The following is a 20597-nucleotide window of genomic DNA, read 5'->3' on the forward strand; positions in this document are numbered from 1 at the left end:
TCTTCTGGGTGGATGCGTGGTTGTCCCTGCGGTGGGCTTCCTGGGTTCTGTGCTCTGTAAGGGCTGCTGGTGGCCTGGGTCTTGTGACCCTCTCTGCCTGCTTCTGATTGCTTTGGGGGGCTGTGGATTGTGGCTCTGTACACTTATACACTCATAACTAAGCACGGTTATCATGTAGGTCCTGTGCCATGGGTGTTGCATGTTCTCACACACACACACACACATTCATTAGCCCAGTAGCATGCTCGCTAAGCAGTTGATGTATTATCATGTCGTCTCAGGTCATCTATCCACAGCTGTGTTGTATGCGATTGCCGCTTCTTGTGCTTGTTTTTGTTTGTTTGTGTGTTTGTTTTTCTCTGCTTGTCTGCTTTCAGGTGCTCCTGGTGGCGCTAAGGCTGGATTCCCCTCAGAGGCCATGGATTGTTGTCTGTTTTGTTTTTTACAGGTGTAGCAGCTGGTTGTCTGGTTTTTGTTTCTATTTTTGTTCTGTTTCCTCTTCTTTCCTTGTCCCCCGGTCCGGTTCAGTTCTATTACATGTCATATATTGTCAACAGAAATAAATAAATGGGCATCAAGAGGAGCTTTACATTTATAAAACTTCCCTTGGCAAAGCAAATCTGTTTGGCATCAAAGGTATTCAGACTACAATTCTGCTGCCATAATGCTGAACAGGACAAGGGGGAAAAAGAAAAAAAAAAAAGAAAAAAAATTTTTTTTAAGGAAGACTTAAATGACTCCAACGATGCAGCACATCTAATACGAAGTGGCAAGCTTTTCCATAGCTTTGGAGCAGCCACTGAGAACGCTGGTCACCCTTAGTTTTAAGCCTGGATCTTGGGACCTCAAGGAGCAGCTCATTTGATGATCTGAGTGCTCTGACTGGATTATGAATAAACCACACTAAAAAAAGAATTTAGGTTGTGATCGCTGAACACATGGATTCCAAAAGATATGAACATTTTGACATAGAATACACATAAAACTGTACAAACATTTTTAGTCAAGGAAATATAGAAAATATATTATATATATTAATTTCATCCATCCATTTTTCTATTCTCACTTAATCTGTCGGCTGGGTCGCGGGGGGGCTGGAGCCTATCCCAGTGATCATCAGGCGAGAAGCAGGGTACACCCTGGACAGGTTGCCAGTCCATCACAGAGACAAATGAGACAAACAACCACACACACGCTCACACTTACTCCTAGGGACAATTTTAGAGACACCAATTAACCTGACATGCATGTTGTTGGACGATGGGAGGAAGCTGGAGTACCTGGAGAGAACCCACGCATACACGGGGAGAACATGCAAATTCCACACAGCAAGGCCCCAGCTGGGAGTTGAACCTGAAACCCTCTTGCTGTGAGGTGATGGTGCTAATCACCACACCACCATGCACCATGTGTTGGACTCCTTCATTTAAAAAAAAAAAAAAAAAAAAAAAAAAATCTAATCCAGTCCAAAATTTGCTAGGTATTGTTGGCATTTGCTACAATCGATCACAACATTCTATTCCAGAGACTTGAACATGTTATTGAGATTAAAGGAACTGCATTAGGCAGGTTTAAATCATGTTTATCTGATAGATTTCAATCTTGTGTTGGAGTCCTGGAGTTCTGAGAAGGTTCTGTGCTTAGACCCATTCTTTTCACTTTATACATTTATATATTAGGTAATCTTATTTGACAGCATGACAAACATTTCCATTGCTATGCTGATGATACTCAGGTATACTTGTCTATGAAGCCAGATTAAACCAATTGTTGGTTATACAACAAGCATGTCTTAAAGACCTGGAAGATTCCAAATGTTCTGCTCCTAAATTCAGATAAAACTGAGGTTGTTGCCTTAGCCCTTGGCTTCAAGGGCTATAGTGAGGAACCTTGGAGCTATTTTTGACAAGAATCTATCCTAGAGATACAAAAGTTTTATTTGTTTTATTTGACACAATTATTCACAGTACAATGTTCAGTGAATGTTTTCCTTGTCCTGCTACCAATAAAATGTGAATTAAAATTAAATATGAATAAAATAAGAGCCCTATCACAATAGTCACAAACAATTTAAAATGTCTCTGTTTAAAGTGTCATTGTATAAAATAAAAAAAATATAAGGTGTCTATAATGTACAGTATTAATAAACAGCAAGTGAAAGTGACATAGTCCAGTTTAGCGCTCACTGTTGAGCAGACGGATGGCCTGGGGGAAGCAGCTTTTCCTCATCCTCTCAGTGTTGGTTCTTAGGCTGCGGAACCAACGGCCTGAAGGCAGCAGGGAGAGGAGCGATTGTCCGGGGTGGTGGAGCTGCCTGAGAATCCTCTCAGCTCTCAACCTGCATTGTTTGATGTAAATGTCTTGCAGGTCGGGTAGGGTTGTTCTGATAAGGTCCAAGAGATCCTGTTTTTTGCAGCCGCCCATCCATGTGATGATGCTCCCAATCAAGATACTAGCAATGGTGCAGGTGTTAAAGTTCCTGAGCACCTTGAGGTGGAGCCTGAAGTCTCTGAGGTGGCACAGACGCTGCCTGGCCTTTTTAACAGTCCTGTTGACATGCAGTGACCAGGACAGGTTCTGAGTGATGGTCACTGAAACTGTCCACCCTTTCAACCTCAGACATGCTGATGCAGAGTGGACGGATGTCACTCTGCTGCTTCCTCTTATAGTCCACAATCAGCTCCTTAGTTTTGCTGGTGTTCAGCAGGAGGTTACTCTCCCGGCACCAGCTCTGCAGGTCGATGACCTCCTTCTTGTAGGCCTCCTCCTTGGTATGGGAGATTAACCCCACGATGGCTGCGTCGTCAGTAAACTTACTGATGATATTGTTTTCTGATGTCATGTGTGTACAGGGAGTACATCAGGGGATCCAGTGTTGAGTGTGAAAGGGGATGAATTATGGTAACCAATGCGTACCACCTGTTGTCGGCTGGTTAGGAAGCTGTGGATCAATCTACACAGAGATGAGTTCAGTCCAAGATAACACAGCTTAGTGACCAGCCTGGAGGGGACTCTGGTATTAAATGCTGGGCTGTAGTCCACAAACAGCACTCTCAGACAGTTTTAGGTTTTAGAACTGCCATCTTTCACCTTTGTAATATTGCCAAAATTAGGAACATACTAATCTGCATCAGAGTGATGCAGAAAAAGTAGTGGATGGATTTGTTACAAGATTTGATACAATTCTCTAAAAAGTCTCCAGCTGATTCAAAATGCTGCAGCTAGAATTCTGATGAGAAAGGAGCAGGAGAGATCATATTTGTACAATTTTAGCATCTCTTCATTAGCTCCCTGTTAAATTCAGAATGGAATTAAAACTGTATTTCCTCACATATAAAGCTCACAAAGACCAAGCCCCATCATATCTTAAAGATCTCATAGTTAGAAATTTTTAACAGAGCACTTTGCTCCCAAACTGCAGGTTTACTTGTGGTTCCCAGAGTTTCTAAAAGTAGAATGGGAGGTAGAGCCTTCAGTTATCAGGCCTCTCTCTGTGGAACCAGCTACCAATATATGTCCAGGAAGCAGACACCCTCTCTACCTTTAAAGATTAGGCTTAAAACTTTCCTTATAGTTAGGGATGGTTCAGGTGACCCTGAAACATCCCATAGTTATGCTGCTATAGGCCTCAACTGCTTGAGGACCACCCATTATATTCCTTTCATCAATCTGTTCCTTTTTTTCTCCATATTCATATGACATTAATATTGTCATTAACTTGAGATTTTCTTTGTCAACAGGTATCCCTGGTCTGGTATTATGGTGTTCGCTGTTCCCTTTTTCCTGCACTCTCAAACCCCAGCTGGTCGAGGCGGATGGTCAACCTCCCTGAGTCTGGTTCAGCCAGAGGTTTCTTCCTGTTAAAAGGGAGTTTTTTCTTTACAGAGTCATCTCATGCATGCTTAGGACGGGGGATTGGATCGAAGTGAAGTTTTGGTGCAATTTGTTGGTTTCCATAGCTAGGCTACTTTCTTTTAGTTGGCTCAGTGTTTATGAATTGGACTCATTTGGAATGTAATTGATTTGTATTTGATTAAGATTGTATTACAATGAATTGGAATTTAATTGGCTTAAATTGGACTGTATCTTTGAAGTGCCCTGAGATTACATTTGTTGTGATTTGGTGCTATATACATTAAACTGAACTGAATTGAAGTGGAATCATAAGGATATCACAAGTATAAGTATATTTACATATTGCAGTACAACAAATCTGTAATAAATGTAAATACAATCAACTCAACTTTGATGGACTTGAGATGCAAATGTCTGAAATGCATTTTGCAGTAAAGTACTGTTGTGTGACAAGAGCCTGAAGTCTCACACTCTCTCCTAATTCATATTGGTTTTCTCTATCTCACAAAGTCTGAGTTACCCTTTCCTAGGATTTGTTTATTTCCTCCACTGTTACTTGTGTGTACATATTGCAATCTCCAACAGATGGAAGCCAAAGGGAAAAAAAGATAAAATCACTTCTCTTACTTGTAATAAGAAATCATAAAGAGCCAGTCTTCCCCACTCTGAGTGCTGGACTCCCACACAGGGCTCCGATCTTAGATCTGTTTTGTTCCCACACTTAGCCTGTAGTAGCTTCTGGTACTGGACCCAGTTGAGTGGCACTGAGTTCTGATCATTGTCTTTATCAGCAAGATGCTGAATATCAGGATCCCACCACACAGCAGGTCTGGGGGTACCGCTGATGTACTGGTAGGGCAGAATGTCACTGTGGAAAGTTCTCAAAACTGCAGGTAGACTTCTGTTGAGTCCCAATACTCTGTCCAAGTGGAAGGCGAACACCTCAAACCAGTCACTGGTGCGTTTGATCAGGGAGCAGTATCCCTGCTGACAGCGCTCGCTGTGGGTGGCTGTATGTTCAAGTCCTGCTCCATGCTTTTGTGAATCTTTCACCATTTGTGGGTTCTGTAATAGATAAATACATTACATCAAGCATTTTATTGAATTCAAGTATAATGCGAATAAAGAGAGGCTTGCAAAGGTTTGTTACAATCTTTAATTTAAACTAGGGCTGGGACTCGATTAAAAAAATCAATTTAATTAATCAGAGGCTTTATAATCAATTAATCGAAATATACCATTGAATAATGAATGAATACATAAGCTTAAGCAACAAAACATTGTTTATTTTTTTTCAAGGTGGTACTTAACCAACCATGCTCTTATCGACGCTTCCATCCATCTGTCCGTTTAAAAAAATTTTTTTTTTATGCCTTTTAATCGACAGGACAGATAAAAAGAGACAGAAAGCAGAGAGAGGGGGAATGACACTCAGTAAAAGGCCGATTTGAAAACGGGGTGACTGCAGCGAGGACTGTAGCCACTACTACGCTACCGAACATCCCATCTGTTTTTTAAAAGAAAACTTCCCATCCACAGGGCCAACCAAAGCAGAATCATCTTCGTTCATGTTTGACTATTTTTCATTGTGGTTTGTTGTTGTCTGAAGTCAGAGTATTCAGTTTTAGCTTCTCTTCATTGGCTCCCTGTTAAATTTAGAATAGAACTTAAGATTCTTCTCCTCACATATAAAGCTCTTAATGACCGAGCTCCATCATATCTTAAAGATCTCATTCAATTCAATTCAATTCAATTCAATTTTATTTATATAGCGCCAGATTACAACAATTGTCATCTCAAGGCACTTAAGTAATATAGTCCAATTCAAGCCAATTGGAATTCAATTCATCGTAATCATAATCCAATTAATTCATATAGAGCCAATTCAAAAATTTATATCCTAGCTAAGGAAACCAACAGATTGCACTGAAACTGGTCTTCAGTCCAATCTCCCATCCTGAGCGAGGAACGACTCCCTTTTAACAGGAAGAAACCTCTGGCAAAACGAGACTCAGGAAGGGTGGCCATCCGCCTCGACCAGCTGGGGTTTGAGAAGACAGAAAAGAGGGAAAAGAGGGGCGAAAAACACCATACAAAGGATATCTGTTGGAACAGGGAAACACAAGTTAATAACCACAATAATGTCACATGTACATAAAATCAATTGAGAAATTAAACAGGGGGAAAAAGAGAGCAAAGTGTGGAAAGGTGTGACAGATGAGGTCCCCCAGCAGTCTAAGCCTATAGCAGCTTAACTATGGGATGTTTCAGGATTACCTGAGCCATCCCTAACTATAAGCTTTATCAAAAAGGAAAGTTTTAAGCCTAATCTTAAAAGTGGAAAGGGTGTCTGCTTCCCGGACATTTACTGGCAGCTTATTCTACAAGAGAGGAGCCTGATAACTGAAGGCTCTGCCTCCCATTCTACTTTTAGAAACTCTGGGAACCTGCAGTTTGGGAGCGAAGTGCTCTGTTAGGAAAATATCTTACAATGAGATCTTTAAGATATGATGGAGCTCGGTCATTAAGAGCTTTATATGTGAGAAGAAGAATCTTAAATTCTATTCTGAATTTAACAGGGAGCCAATGAAGAGAAGCTAAAACTGGAGAAACATGATCTCTCCTGTTAGTTCTCATCAGAACTCTGGCTGCAGCATTTTGGATCAGCTGGAGGCTTTTCAGAGAATATGTGGTACAGCCCAATAATAAGGAATTACAGTAGTCCAATCTTGAAGTAACAAATGCATGAACTAGTTTCTCTGCATCACCCTGAGACAGGATGTTCCTGATTTTAGCAATATTACGAAGGTGAAAGAAGACAGTCCTTTTATATGTGCGTCAAATGATAAATTCTGGTCAAAAATAACTCCAAGGTTCCTCACTGTAGAACTAGAAGCCAAGGAAATACCATGTAGAGTAACTGGGTGATTCTCACGAAACTGTCCTAACCTTTGCAAAAACAAATTTAGGTCAATTTTGCTATTTTTTTCTCTTATTAGTATTAAGCAGGGTCTCAATTTACTGGCTCAATTAAAATTAGTCAATACACAATACAATACACATTCTTTAATACATTTTCGGAATGTTTTATTGAGTCGTTGACCAAATAAATTCATTACCGTAACACATTTTCAATTGATGATAACTGAATATGTATGAAAGGTAGACCTTTTATTTTTTCCATGCATGTTCTGTTAATAGTTCAGAATAGTCACATAGTGTAAACATTCAGAAATGTTTTTATTGATACAGTAATTTTAGTTATTATGTTCATTACCGTAACAAAATTGCATTTTTTTTTACACTAAATCTTTCCTGTACTGTAAATTTCATAAGTAATTTAAAAAATGTCAATTCAGTAATCTGAAAAGACTTGACAAATAGTTTCTGTACAAAAATAAAATTTGAAGGTATCACTCATTCCCATCCAAATATTTACTGGTCTTGACACAAGTATATTTCTAATATGGTAACACTTTACCGGGGGCTCACACCAAAAGCGTCGTGAGCGGCTGTGGTCGCCCGCCGCTTCTGCTTCTTCTTCTGCCAGAAGCGGTCAGAGAAGCCGGAAGCGGCCAAAGGGGCGTGGCTTATATGTATAGCAACTAGCAGATAATAAGCCATCCATACATTGGTTCCCTCTTTCACCATGGATCGTACTCTGGGCAGCCTTCTTAGTGTTTCTTTGTGTTTGCGCTCTGCCGTTTTCCGCTTTTTTTCCACCTTCAGAATCCAGATCGGTCCCAATTGGCTGTCGTCGCGTCGCTGCTCATTTGCATAAAGTTGAGCCTTTCTCAACTTTTGAAGCTCACGAAGCTCACAATGTGCCGCTCACAACGCCGGCCACTCATCGACGCCAGCTTATATTGAAAATGAATGGCAGCTGGCCGCTCACGCCGCTTTTGGTGTGAGCCCCCGGTTACAATAAGGGTCCCTTGTGTTTCTTAAGTAATACACAATAATTTCAAATATTTAGTATTAGTAATTGCTAATAGGAGTTCGCCCAACCGGTCTACATGTGTTTTGTGGACTTGGAGAAGGCGTTCGACCATGTCCCTCGGGGAGTCCTGTGGGGGTGCTCCGGGAATATGGAGTGCCGGACCCCTTGATAGGGGCCGTTCGGTCTCTGTATGACCGGTCCCAGAGTTTGACTCCGTCAGGGCTGCCCTTTGTCACCGATTCTTTGTCACTTTTATGGACAGAATTTCTAGGCGGAGCCAGGGCGTTGAGGGTGTCCGATTTGGCGACCTCAGAATCTCTGCTTTTTGCGGATGATGTGGTTCTGTTAGTGTCGTCGGGCCGTGACCTTCAGCTCTCACTGGAGCGATTCGCAGCCGAGTGTGAAGCGGCTGGGATGAGAATCAGCACCTCCAAATCCGAGACTATGGTTCTCAACCGAAAAAGGGTGGAATGCTCTCTCCGGGTCGGGAATGAGATCCTTCCCCAAGTGGAGGAGTTCAAGTATCTCGGGGTCTTGTTCACGAGTGAGGGACGAATGGAACGTGAGATTGACGGGCGGATCGGTGCGGCATCTACAGTGTTGCGGGCTCTGCACCGACCCGTCGTTGTGAAGAAGGAGCTGAGCCAGAAGACAAAGCTCTCTATTTACTGGTCAATCTACATTCCCATCCTCACCTATGGTCACGAGCTGTGGGTAGTGACCGAAAGAACGAGATCGCGAATACAAGCAGCCGAAATGGGTTTCCTCCGCAGGGTGTCTGGGCTCTCCCTTAGAGATAGGGTGAGAAGCTCAGTCATCCGGGAGGGGCTCGGAGTAGAACCGCTGCTCCTCCGCATTGAGAGGAGTCAGATGAGGTGGCTCGGGCATCTGGTTAGGATGCCTCCTGGACGCCTCCCTGGTGAGGTGTTCCGGGCACTTCCGGGAAGACCCAGGACACGTTGGAGAGACTAGGTCTCTTGGCTGGCCTGGGAACGCCTCGGGGTCCCCCCGGAAGAGCTGGAGGAAGTGGCCGGGGACAGAGACGTCTGGGTTTCTCTCGTTAAAGCTGCTGCCCCTGCGACCCGACCCCCGGATAAGCGGTATATGATGGATGGATGGAATTGCTAATATATCTGTAAACAGTTAATTAATGCTTCTTAATGTACTAACTAATGTCAAAATTACAGGGTCTCTTAGACCCTGTAATTTTTTATGAATTTTTAAAGGAAAATTTTTTTTATTAGCTAAAATGGCTACAGCTAGCTAGGTAGTTAGTAGATATGAGAAGGAATGCTGCTACAGTACAGTATAACCCCTAGATAACGAACCACACAATTTGTAGCCCTGATTATACATAATTCATTACCGTAACACTTCATTTCATTACCGTAACAGCCTTGCATATGTTACTGTAATGAATGCAGAGCGTTACGGTAATGAATGGCAGTTCCATGTTGATAGCATTAATTAGCATAGCTAGCATGACTGGGCAGAAATATTTTCACTAACAGTTTGGCTCTATATAAGTTACTTTTCCACAGAATATAAAATAATTATCTACAAAACTATTTTAAATATACCCTGTTACGGTAATGAACAGTAGTAGTGTGCCACTAGGGTGTATATAATTACTATTTTTAAAATATCTACTGGAAGAACTTGAAAGATGATCTTATCCAGTAGCCATTTTGAAACTTCTCTTCCACACAAGGCATCATGGGATAAAAAAAAAAAAAAATTTATTGGAACACAGGGATTTTAATGGAGCCAAATATCATTGTTACGGAAATTAATTGTTCATGCTCCGGACACATGTATTTTGCCCAGAAAATAATTATTCACAAATACGTGGCCCAAAATGATAACACTGCTAGTTAAATTTTTTCTATTTATATGTATATTAAATTATGGGGATGTATTGTGATCATTTTGGGTTTAAGATAAAAAATAAAAGCCTGGACACGTTACGGTAATGAATTTTCAGGTTGAAATGTTGTCATAAAATATAGAGTAATCCATCAAATGCAATGACAACAGTAGTCCTACAATTAGTACATACCATAGTTTTATATATAATACAAAAGTTTGATTGTTTTAGTCGTTTAGGCTATCAAATCCTTACAGACACGTCAAAATGCAATTTCGTAAGAATCACCCAACTATATAACTAGACAATTTCTCCCTGAAGTTCTCAGGTCCAAAGAGAACAACTTCAGTTTTGTCTGAATTTAAAAGCAGACAGTTCTGAGTCATCCAGGTCTTTATGTCTTTAAGACAGGCTTGTAGTCTGACCAACCTATTGGTTTCATCTGGTTTCATAGATAAGTACAGCTGAGTATCATCAGCATAACAATGGAAATTTATGCCATGCTGTCTGATAATGCTACCTAATGGAAGCATGTATAAAGTAAAAAGAATCGGTCCAAGCACAGAACCCTGAGGAACTCTATGACTTACTCCAACGTGTGAGGAAGATTCTTCATTTACAAGAACAAACTGGAATCTATCAGATAAATATGACTTAAACCAGCCTAATGCAGTTCCTTTAATCCCAATAACATGTTCAAGTCTCTGTAACAGAATGCTGTGATCGATCGTATCAAATGCAGCACTGAGATCCAACAGGACAAGCACAGAAACAAGTTCGCTATCAGAGGCTAAGAGGAGATCATTGGTAACTTTCACCAGAGCTTTTTCTGTGCTATGATGCACTCTGAATCCTGACTGAAACTCTTCAAACAGATTATTTCGAAGGGAGAGATCTAATATTCAGCAAACCACATTTAATAGTTTGATGTTTTTGTTCAGTTAAAGTTTTTGTTTAAAATTTTTTTTGCACAAGAGGATTTGCTCCTTTTGTGTTTTTTGATTGGGGGGACAGCATCAGCTGGGAAGCCGCAGAGAAGTGTGTAAGACTACAACTCTGCATCCTGGTCTCAACCCTGGGTTGTCATGTTTTTGGATGACTAATAAATTCGTCCATATTTCTAGAAATGAGAGCCGCTCCTTCCAAAGTGGGATGGATGCCGTCTCTCCTCATCAGACCAGGTTTTCTCCAGAAAGATTGCCAGTTATCTATGTAGCCCACGTTGTTTGCTGGACACCATCTAGACAACCAGCGATTGAATGAGGATATGCGGCTAAACATGTCATCACTGGTCAGATTTGGCAGGGGTCCAGAGAAAACTACGGAGTCCGACATTGTTTTGGCAAAATTACACACCGATGCAACATTAATTTTAGTGACCTCCGATTGGCGTAACCGGGTGTCATTACCGCCGACGTGAATAACTATTTTACCGTATTTACGTTATCCTTAGCCAGCAGTTTTAAATAGGATTCTATGTCGCCCGCTCTGGCCCCTGGAATGCATTTGACTATGGTCGCTGGTGTCGCTAATGCCACGTTTCTGACTATAGAGCTGCCAATTACCAGGGTTTTCTCCTCAGCAGGTGTGTCGCTGAGTGGGGAAAATCTATTTGAAACGTGGACAGGTTGATGGTGAACCACGGGCTTGACTTTAGCACTATGACTCCTCTTCTTGACAGTCACCCAGCCACTCTTAAGTCCCGGCTGCTCGGGATCTGCTCGGGGACGACTAACAGAGCGAGCTACGCTAGGTGGCTCCGCACTGACTAAAGGGGCCTGGCTCGCTATCGAGTGGTTTTCAAGCCGAGCTTCCAATTCAGATAACCTTGCCTCTAAAACTACAAAAAGACTACATTTGTTACATGTACCATTACCACTAAAGGAGGTAGAGGAGTAACTAAACATCTGACACACGGAGCAGGTGAAAGCAGGAGATGGAGGAAGAGAACTGGTAGCCATGCTAAACTAGAGAACCAGACACACTGCTAAAAAGTGAAAAATAAAAACTAAAGATCTGTAAGAGTGAGCGTTAGAATATAACAAGTATGCGATAGAGTTAACTATGCAAGATGTGTAAATTATAAGGAGAAATAAGGTGATTATTAGTAGTTCAAGAGGAGCGAGAAATATCACAGTGCACACACAAAGCAACAGGAAGTGATGCAATACGTCTTACCGCAAAGCAAAGCCGTCAGCCAATCATTGTAAGATATTTTCCTAAAAGAGCACTTCGCTCCCAAACTGCAGGTTTACTTGTTGTTCCCAGAGTTTCTAAAAGTAGAATGGGAGGCAGAGCCTTCAGTTATCAGGTCCCTCTCTTGTGGAATAAGCTGCCAGTAAATGTCCGGGAAGCAGACACCCTTTCCACTTTTAAGATTAGGCTTAAAACTTTCCTTTTTGATAAAGCTTATAGTTAGGGATGGCTCAGGTAATCCTGAAACATCCCATAGTTATGCTGCTATAGGCTTAGACTGCTGGGGGACCTCATCTGTCTCACCTTTCCTCACTTTGCTCTCTTTTTCCCCCTGTTTAATTTCTCAAATGATTTTATGTACATGTGACATTATTGTGGTTATTAACTTGTGTTTCCCTGTTCCAACAGGTATCCTTTGAATGTTGTTATGGTGTTTTTCCCCCCTCTTTTCCCTCTTCTCTGTCTTCTCAAACCCCAGCTGGTCGAGGCGGATGGCCACCCTTCCTGAGTCTGGTTCTGCCAGAGGTTTCTTCCTGTTAAAGGGAGTCGTTCCTTTCCACAGTCGCCACAGGCACGCTCAGGACGGGAGATTGGACTGAAGACAAGTTTAGGTGCAATCTGTTGGTTTCCTTAGCTAGGATATTAATTTTTGAATTGGCTCTAAATTAATTAATTGGATTATGATTACAATGAATTGAATTCCAATTGGCTTGAATTGGACTATATTACTTAAGTTCCTTCAGATGACAATTGTAATCTGGCGCTATATAAATGAAATTGAATTGAATTGAATTGAATATTGTTATCTAAGATATTAGTAAAAATGTTATCTACTAATGTGGCGCTGTTAAGTGTGATCTTGCTGGGTCGAGTGATTCTGGGAAAAAGGCTCAAACTGTACGTGGTAATAATGAACTCTTCAGTAGATTTATGATTGTTTGAGTTAAGTAAGTCACCACAGATGAAAAAGACCTTCAGAGATGTAACTGTATATGTTTGCTGAAACCATTTTCTAAATATTTCCATATTAGAACCAGGAGCTCTGTATATACAACTAACAATAAAAAATTTAGTTTTTTCCATATATATTTCAACTGTTATACACTCAAATGCATCTTTAGTCATTCTGGTCATGTTTTCTATTCTCTACATACATACACAGCTACTCCTCCACCAGTTTTCCCTTCTCTGCTGATATAATTGAACTCATAACCCTCCAGTACAGTGTACATTTTAGGACAGCCTCAGGATCAGTCTTCAGCATCATACCTCCGTTGAAAAGGTGTCACACTCGCACCAAAAGGCTTCATAAAAAAACTTTTCACAATGAACGGCCTCAGAAAAACAAATGTCAGACTCAACGGCTTCAGCTCAAAAGTTGTCACTTAAAATGGCTTCAGCTCAAACGTTGTCATTTAAAATGGCTAAATGACTGTTTAAACTGGCTCAGACAGTCTTTGATGCTGTTAAAGTTTACATATAAACTTCTGCTGTTGAAATGTATGATTGAGTGCTTATTGTCTACTTTAACTGTCCTGTTGTATTGATCCATTGTATAGTAGCAGCAGTTATCAACGATGTCATTGAAGAAGTTATTATCTGGGTCTGCATCCTCTTCTATGTCCTGACATTTATAGTCCGTATAGTTGAATGTTTTCAGTTCCAGGTTATCTGCACTAACAGTCGTAGGTGTTAGTGTTGTGTCCATAAATGATGAAGAAACCGTTCCTGTATCTTGTGGCATGGTGACAGTGAGTCGTGCGCGATATCACCTGTGATCCAAATGTTCCTCAAAGAGTTCAATCGTATTCATCCCGAACAACCAGAACCTTCTCCTCCTCCAGTGTTCCGTTCAGCTTAATGAAGACCTTACATTTCGTGGTCCATGGAGACTGGATCTTCTTCTGCTTCCTCAGGAACCGGGCCTTCCTCGCAATGTCAGCGTTCTTCTTGGTCAGGTGCTCGTTAATGAAGACGTCTGACCCTTTTAGCATCCTGCCCTGTTTTAGCAGAGCAGATTTGTGTTTCCGGTTACTAAATCGCATAATAATGGCTGGTTTATCCTCGTTACCTCTTCTCGAGAGCGGGTGGCAAACTTCCACAGTGTCACAGTCCAGCTTCATCCCCTTGGAGTCAGTGGAGTCAGTCATGCCAGGCGATGGCTCACCAGCAGGACAGGGCCTTGCCACAGCCCCGGCGTAAGCACGGGGCTTGACTAGCAATCCGGTGATGATTATATCGGTCATCCTGGTATATTGTTCCAAGTGTGCCACACGGTTCTCCAGAACAGCGATCCGTTGATCCTTTTCCTTGTTAAGAAGCCGCAAAGCCTGCACCTCTTCGACCAAGTCCAAAATTGACTTCTGCTGGAGTCGGATAGCCGAGGTTTCCCCAGAAAGAAAATCCAATGATTTCCTGATTTCTTCAAAATCTTCCAAGGCTGGATTCTTCTTTGATCCCATACTGGTACAGTGCTGATCATGTACAGAGACAGATGGAAAATACAGAAACAATCCGACAAAAAGGACGGAAAACCAGTTCAAAGTCCATGCCTCTCACGCGTCCAACACCATCACCAACAATGACTGAAATACAGTTTCTCAGGTTTGATATGTGCAGCGTTGCTACTAAACAATAATAGATAAAATAGTGGAAAATAAAATAACTAAAATAAGTATAGATATAATAAACTAGATAAATATCACTGTAATAAATGTACAATATTGCGCATGTATGGCAGAAAACAGCAGCAACTTAATGTGGTCAGTGCATAGTGCAAAATAAACTATATTGCCAAAAGTATTTGCTCATCTGCCTTTACACTCATATGAACTTAAGTGACATCCCAGACACTGATGTTGGATGAGAAGGCCTGGCTCACAGTCTCAGCTTTAATTTATCCCAAAGGTCTTCTGTCAGATTGAGATCAGGACTCAGGCGTTTCACTATTGAATGTTCCACAGCCTCAGAGCAGGGCAGTTAGTGCAACAACCTTTGTTGATGTAGAAAATGGGCACGGAGACTGTTGTTCAGCTCCATTAGCTCTGCTGAGCTGTACTTTATTTTCACTTTACTGGCAGTAGTAATGCTAACTTTGATGCTAACGCAGAGAGTTAGAGAAGTCACCGCACTGCTGTGCGCTGCCATGATGATGAGTCGGCGTCAGCAACTCAACCTTTGCCTGAGCCGGGGTCAGTGCCTGAATCTTCGCCCGAGATTGGCATCAGTGCCCAAACCATCACCTGAGTCAGCGTCAGTGCGTGAGCCTTCACCTTAGCCTACAGGGCATAGTTCTCCAGTGCCCCAAACTACAGAGCTCTGCATTCCAGCCCTGGTCCAGTTGCTTCTGAACGGCCAGCATCTGCTGTGCCAATCTATGTCACAGAGGCGGTCCCCGAAGTGGGATGTTCCTCCATCCGTTTCTGTCCCCAAGGGGGTCCAGGAGTGGGATGTTCCTCTGTCTGATCCTGTTCCCTAGGGTTTCCCAGAGCGGCCACATCTTCATGTGATCTCAAGGGGGTGCCAGAGAGGGATGCTCATCTGTCTGTTCCTGTCTCCAAGGGGACCCTGGTGGGCTCGTCTCTGTCAGTTCTGGTCCCTAACAGTAGCAATCGAGCACAACTACTCTGTGAAGCATACTTGACACTATTGCTAATCCTTTTTAAATTTAATATGCCAAATTTATATTCATATTTCATGAGAGGTATGAGAATAAGTTAGCAGATCAAATCTCCTTAGTTACAATCACACCTTTAGCTGCAAAGGAAAAATTGCAAAGAAATAGCAAAAAAAAGTCAGTGACACAATTTTTGACAAAACCAGAGACATCTATATATCTATAACTGGTTTTGTCTTTCAATCCCATTCAACCCATTTCTCAATACTTTTTAAAATCACTTCAACTTGCTGCTGGACTTGAAACATACAATTGTGTACAAGATTTGCAAATCTATAAAATATATGTGACAAATACAGTATATTGTTAATGTTCAATTTCAATTTCCAGAAGCACCTTGGTAAAGTACTTTTAATCCAGTGTGAATCCAACAGCATGATTTAGTGAATCTAAAATTGATCATTTTCACAAATAACTTCTGTATTTGGTGTTTTCATGACCAATAAATACTTCCAGCCCAATGACTGGGTGTATGAGACCCCAGAGTTTTCATTTTAGCTGTAGCTACCACAAGGGGGCTCCTTAGATTAATTTGTTAATTTCTGAGATTTATACTGAATTTATACTCCAGTAAATTCTTCTCACAATGACATTATATCACCGGGGTTACATCTCCATCCAGTCACTTGTTCACTATTTCCTCTTGGAGAAGTCTTCTTGCTAATCTGTTTAAAGTCGCACGGGAGTGAATGTGGCCAACCTCTACAACACTTAGTCAAATAATTCTGGTTCAAATTATCAATGATATAATGACACGGATTTATTCAAGTTTATTAATCTATTGATACAAGTTTGTGCCTGGAGTTTATTAATTTGGACTCCAAGTTGTAAATGGTGAGATTAGAGCTCTACTTTTGTTTGAAACGCATACATCCATATCCAAATTAAAATTTTTTTTTACCTGTTTATTGTATAAGTCTGACACATACAAAAGAAATATTAACATAAAGACTGAAAGTGGTTGAGCATAGAGGCCATTGTCACTATGCGGTTAAAATAAATACCATTTGAAATTCCATTCCATTCCATTTTCCTTTCAAACTCATATAAAACATACCTTATGGGGTACAGGAGAATCCAGTGCCACTTGGAGAATCTGTCCATGTGCAGGCACCCTGGCCTTACTGACAACCTCACCTCTGGCGAGGAGCTCCATCTTCAGAATGTCATCTTCACTGAGCCAGGGAAGAGGCTGCGGATTTCTGGTAACCCTGATCCTCCTGCGATCACTGTCTGGAAAGTCATGCCCTTTAAAACTCCCACACCAGTTGCTGTCATCTTTCTTCATAGTTGCCCCAAACTGGAACAAAGATATTTTATGGTCCAATGGCCCTGGTGCCCTTTTCATTTCAGGGGGATCTTCTGAGAGATCATAGTATTTTTTGCTGTTTCTGGAGGAGTTTTTGATAGGGAGCTGCTCTTTACCTACATTATCTGACTTCCCTGAGTGTTTGGTTGCTTGTGGGTGTTTTTCCAAAGCCTGGTGATGTTGTTCTAGCTTTGCATTTGAATGGCTTTCATGTATTTCTGTCTGTCTGTCTGCATTTCTGTTTCTGTGTCTATTCCACCATTTGCCTGTCTGTCTTTGCGCAGCTTTAGTTACACTTATAATTATTGGATCTGCTGGAGAGCGGCTTGGTACTGTGGATTTACTCCTTTCAAGATGAATGTGTGTTTGTGCAGTTTGCTTAACCAGGGTACTGTGGTTGCCTGGTTTAAGTATATGCTTTGGATCTAGGTTGTTGATGGTAAAGTCTGAGAGAAGATGGTGATGACTACTTGACTGGATGGCGTCAGTCATCTCTATTCTTATTCTTAATTCATTTCTGTGTAAGCCAGCATGACCTCTGGCTTTGATGCTGTTTTTGTCATTGCCAGAAACATCCCCCAAATTTTTAGGTGATGCTAAATTTTCAGATGTATCTTTTCCCAAACTGATTCTACGTGTGCTGCTGCGAATATGAGGGAGATGCTGCTGAAAGGAAGCAGCAGGAGGGGAATGTGGAATCCTAAGCCTGGACCTGAAGTCCCCTGTGGAGCTCATAGCTTGAGAAGACTGCTGATCAATGTCCCCAGGCAAAGGGAGTGGCAAAGTGATCATCATCACTGAGATCATGAGGAAGAGGATAAAGAGGAGGCAGAGTCGGAGGATCCATTTTTGGCCACAGCAAAACTTTGACAACACTCGCCAGGCCTGCAGGGAGGAAAAAAAAAAAGCAATGCAACTTTGAGAGAAAACAGCAGAACCATGATTAAAACATAGTTAGATCACAAATTTAAAAAATCCAACAAAAAAATGCTTGCATTCCTGTGGGGTGACTAAAAAGCTGCACTAAGTATTGGGAAAATTATTGTTTTATTGTATCACATATAGAAATAGAAATAGAAAGCCTTTATTGTCATGGAATAACTTGCATACAATGAAATTAGGATTTATTGTATTGATTTGGTATTATGCGACCAGTATGTTATTAACTTCATGAGTCCTTAACCAAGTTGTAAGTCTCCATACATGGAATGTGGTAATATATATTGGACCGAGAAACAGCTGTGGATGCAGTTGAGGTCAGTTCTGAGATAAAAGCCTGCAGCCACAACAGATGATAACCTGCGGTTGGGATAATGCTGCTCAACCAACTCTCGTAGGGAACAACTCCTGTGTTCATGTTATAAGAAACTGTCTCAGAGGACTGCCCTTTAAGCATAATTTTGATCTGTATGCTCCATTCTTGTTAACAAGAATTAATCCCTTAACGTTCCGACATCCTGCTGGCGTTGCATATTGCAGGACAAATCTGGGGTTTTACCTAAATATGTTATATACCATTGGAAAGCTAAGGTTCTTGAGATTCGAATGATGTATGCCAATCCAGGATACAATCATAACAGTGGACACTTATGTCAAACCAGTCGCAAAAACAAAATATAGCCCAACTCACTTATGAAGCCTCACAGTATTCTAAGAACAGGTACAACTCCAACAAAAGTCCTGGTCCTGTTATGTTGGCATGGGTTCAGTAAATGTACTCCAGTAAAAAAGTTAGTCTACAACAACTCTTACGTCCACAAAGACACAGTCTGCTGCGGTAAACTGTCGAATTTTCCGTAAGAGGCATATATATTCCACATATTTTGTGAGTTAATTTAGTTAATTCACACATCATTCAGGAAATGCAATACATGATGTATACAACAAGTATTATTCTTGATCACAACTTCGGTTAGCATGTTTGTATTAGCCGTGATACAAAAGAATCCGCAAGTGGCGGTTGGTCTGTGAAAAGTCTGCAATGAGGTGGTTTGGCTGTAATTAGGATTAATGATTAGTTATTCACGTCGGCGGTAATGACACCCAGTTACGCCAATCGGAGGTCACTAAAATTAATGTTGCATCGGTGTGTAATTTTGCCAAAACAATGTCAGACTCCGTAGTTTTCTCTGGATCCCTGCCAAATCTGACCAGTGATGACATGTTTAGCCGCATGTCCTCATTCAATCGCTGGTTGTCTAGATGGTGTCCAGCAAACAACGTGGGCTATATAGATAATTGGCAATCTTTCTGGAGAAAACCTGGTCTGATGAGGAGAGACGGCATCCATCCCACTTTGGAAGGAGCGGCTCTCATTTCTAGAAATATGGACGAATTTATTAGTCATCCAAAAACATGACAACCCAGGGTTGAGACCAGGATGCAGAGTTGTAGCAATTAAGATTTAACAGCTCTCTTAAAAAGTTAAAGTCAGATAAACAAACAGAGTATCTAAATCTTTGATCCTTGAATTGAAAAACTGTCTGAACAAAAGATGTTCTACAAATTGAGACTATTATTTCCACCTGAAGCAGGTCTGAGAGCAGACAGTCAGACTATATGACATATGTGAAAAAAACAGGATTTAACAGCAAGGTCAGATGTCAGACAGTTTCTTACCATCTTAAAGCAGTAAAATTTAGCCTTTATTGCGTTAGAGATCACATTAACATGACTTTTAAAATTTAGCTGATCTAAATACTTCTCTGCTTCTTTTCACCAATTCTGAGTTAATATTCATCATCAGTATTTATGTTTGATCTCATTAAACCATTTAACTGCAGCAGATTTATGTAACAATTGATCTGTTCTCTTAACAAAGCAGCAAAGTGCTTTATAGAAAGGTTTAAAGTGAGTTAGATTATTAGGAAATTAACAAAAACACAGCAATAAAGGAGTCATATATCACCAATGAGTTTCTTAAAGAAGAAAACTCTAAAATAAATTAAAAGACAGCTGCAGTGAGTCAGAGTCATAACAAGACAAGTCAAGGTTTGTTTTCATGGTGTATTTAAGAACAGCCACAGTGACCAGAGAGCTGCACAACTGAACAATATAGTAATACTATTAGCAGATTCTAACCCTCTATCATGCTCTGGGCCTGTTCTTGAGCTGCCATAATTGGTGGTTTTGTACCATCTTTCCTAGCCACTGATAGAACTTCCTGATATCAGCCATTTCTTCAATCTATCAGCTTATCCTTCCATGATGGTTGCTCCACTGCTTCTGCCTACTGTATTTCAACTGCCTGAGACACTCGACTAGCAATTTATCACTGGGGACCATCTTCCAGATGTATTTCTGGATATTTGTTGTTTCATCCTAGAACAGCAGAGGGGACAGAGCATTTCCTTGGTAGGTACTGCATTGGATGTTAACTTGTGCAATTGGCTTGGAATTGGCCTCCAGGGTTGTATTCCACAGTTCCATTGAGTTTTGATTAAAGCTTACAGTATGGTATGCGCGATGACATCACGGTGTCGTGCTGGCCATATATAGTGGCGTGAGTTGATACGCCAGTAGTCGCAATCTTCTCCATCACATTTCCTACCACCAGCCGGTGAGTGTCAGTATGCACACACGTATTTAGTCAGGGCAGAGTCCCTATGAAGCCTATGAACTTTGGAGACGATCTATAATGTATGCAAAAGTGCACATGCACGAAGATAGTAAATTTGCATACTCCACACCAAAAGTAATACCATATAAGGCTATGCTTCGTATCTCCTTTGCCAGGAAGTGTTGAGTCATGAGA

The 20597-nt window shown here is 41.2% G+C and overlaps 1 protein-coding gene across 1 annotated transcript in view; it reads right to left on the reverse strand.

Moving 5' to 3' along the window:
* gask1a (golgi associated kinase 1A) overlaps window positions 1–20597 on the reverse strand; it is a 71552-nt gene that overhangs the window by 20316 nt on the left and 30639 nt on the right. The window contains exons 2-3 of the mRNA XM_072394975.1: window positions 16592–17728; window positions 4483–4920 (exon numbers count right to left, since the gene is read on the reverse strand). Of these exons, the coding sequence (XP_072251076.1) occupies window positions 4483–4920; window positions 16592–17728 (1575 nt within the window). The remainder of the gene's footprint in view (window positions 1–4482; window positions 4921–16591; window positions 17729–20597) is intronic.

Source organism: Leuresthes tenuis, unplaced genomic scaffold (genome assembly GCF_036924035.1).
Source record: "Leuresthes tenuis unplaced genomic scaffold, fLeuTen1.0.hap1 SCAF_10, whole genome shotgun sequence".
NCBI classification, from domain to species: domain Eukaryota; kingdom Metazoa; phylum Chordata; class Actinopteri; order Atheriniformes; family Atherinopsidae; genus Leuresthes; species Leuresthes tenuis.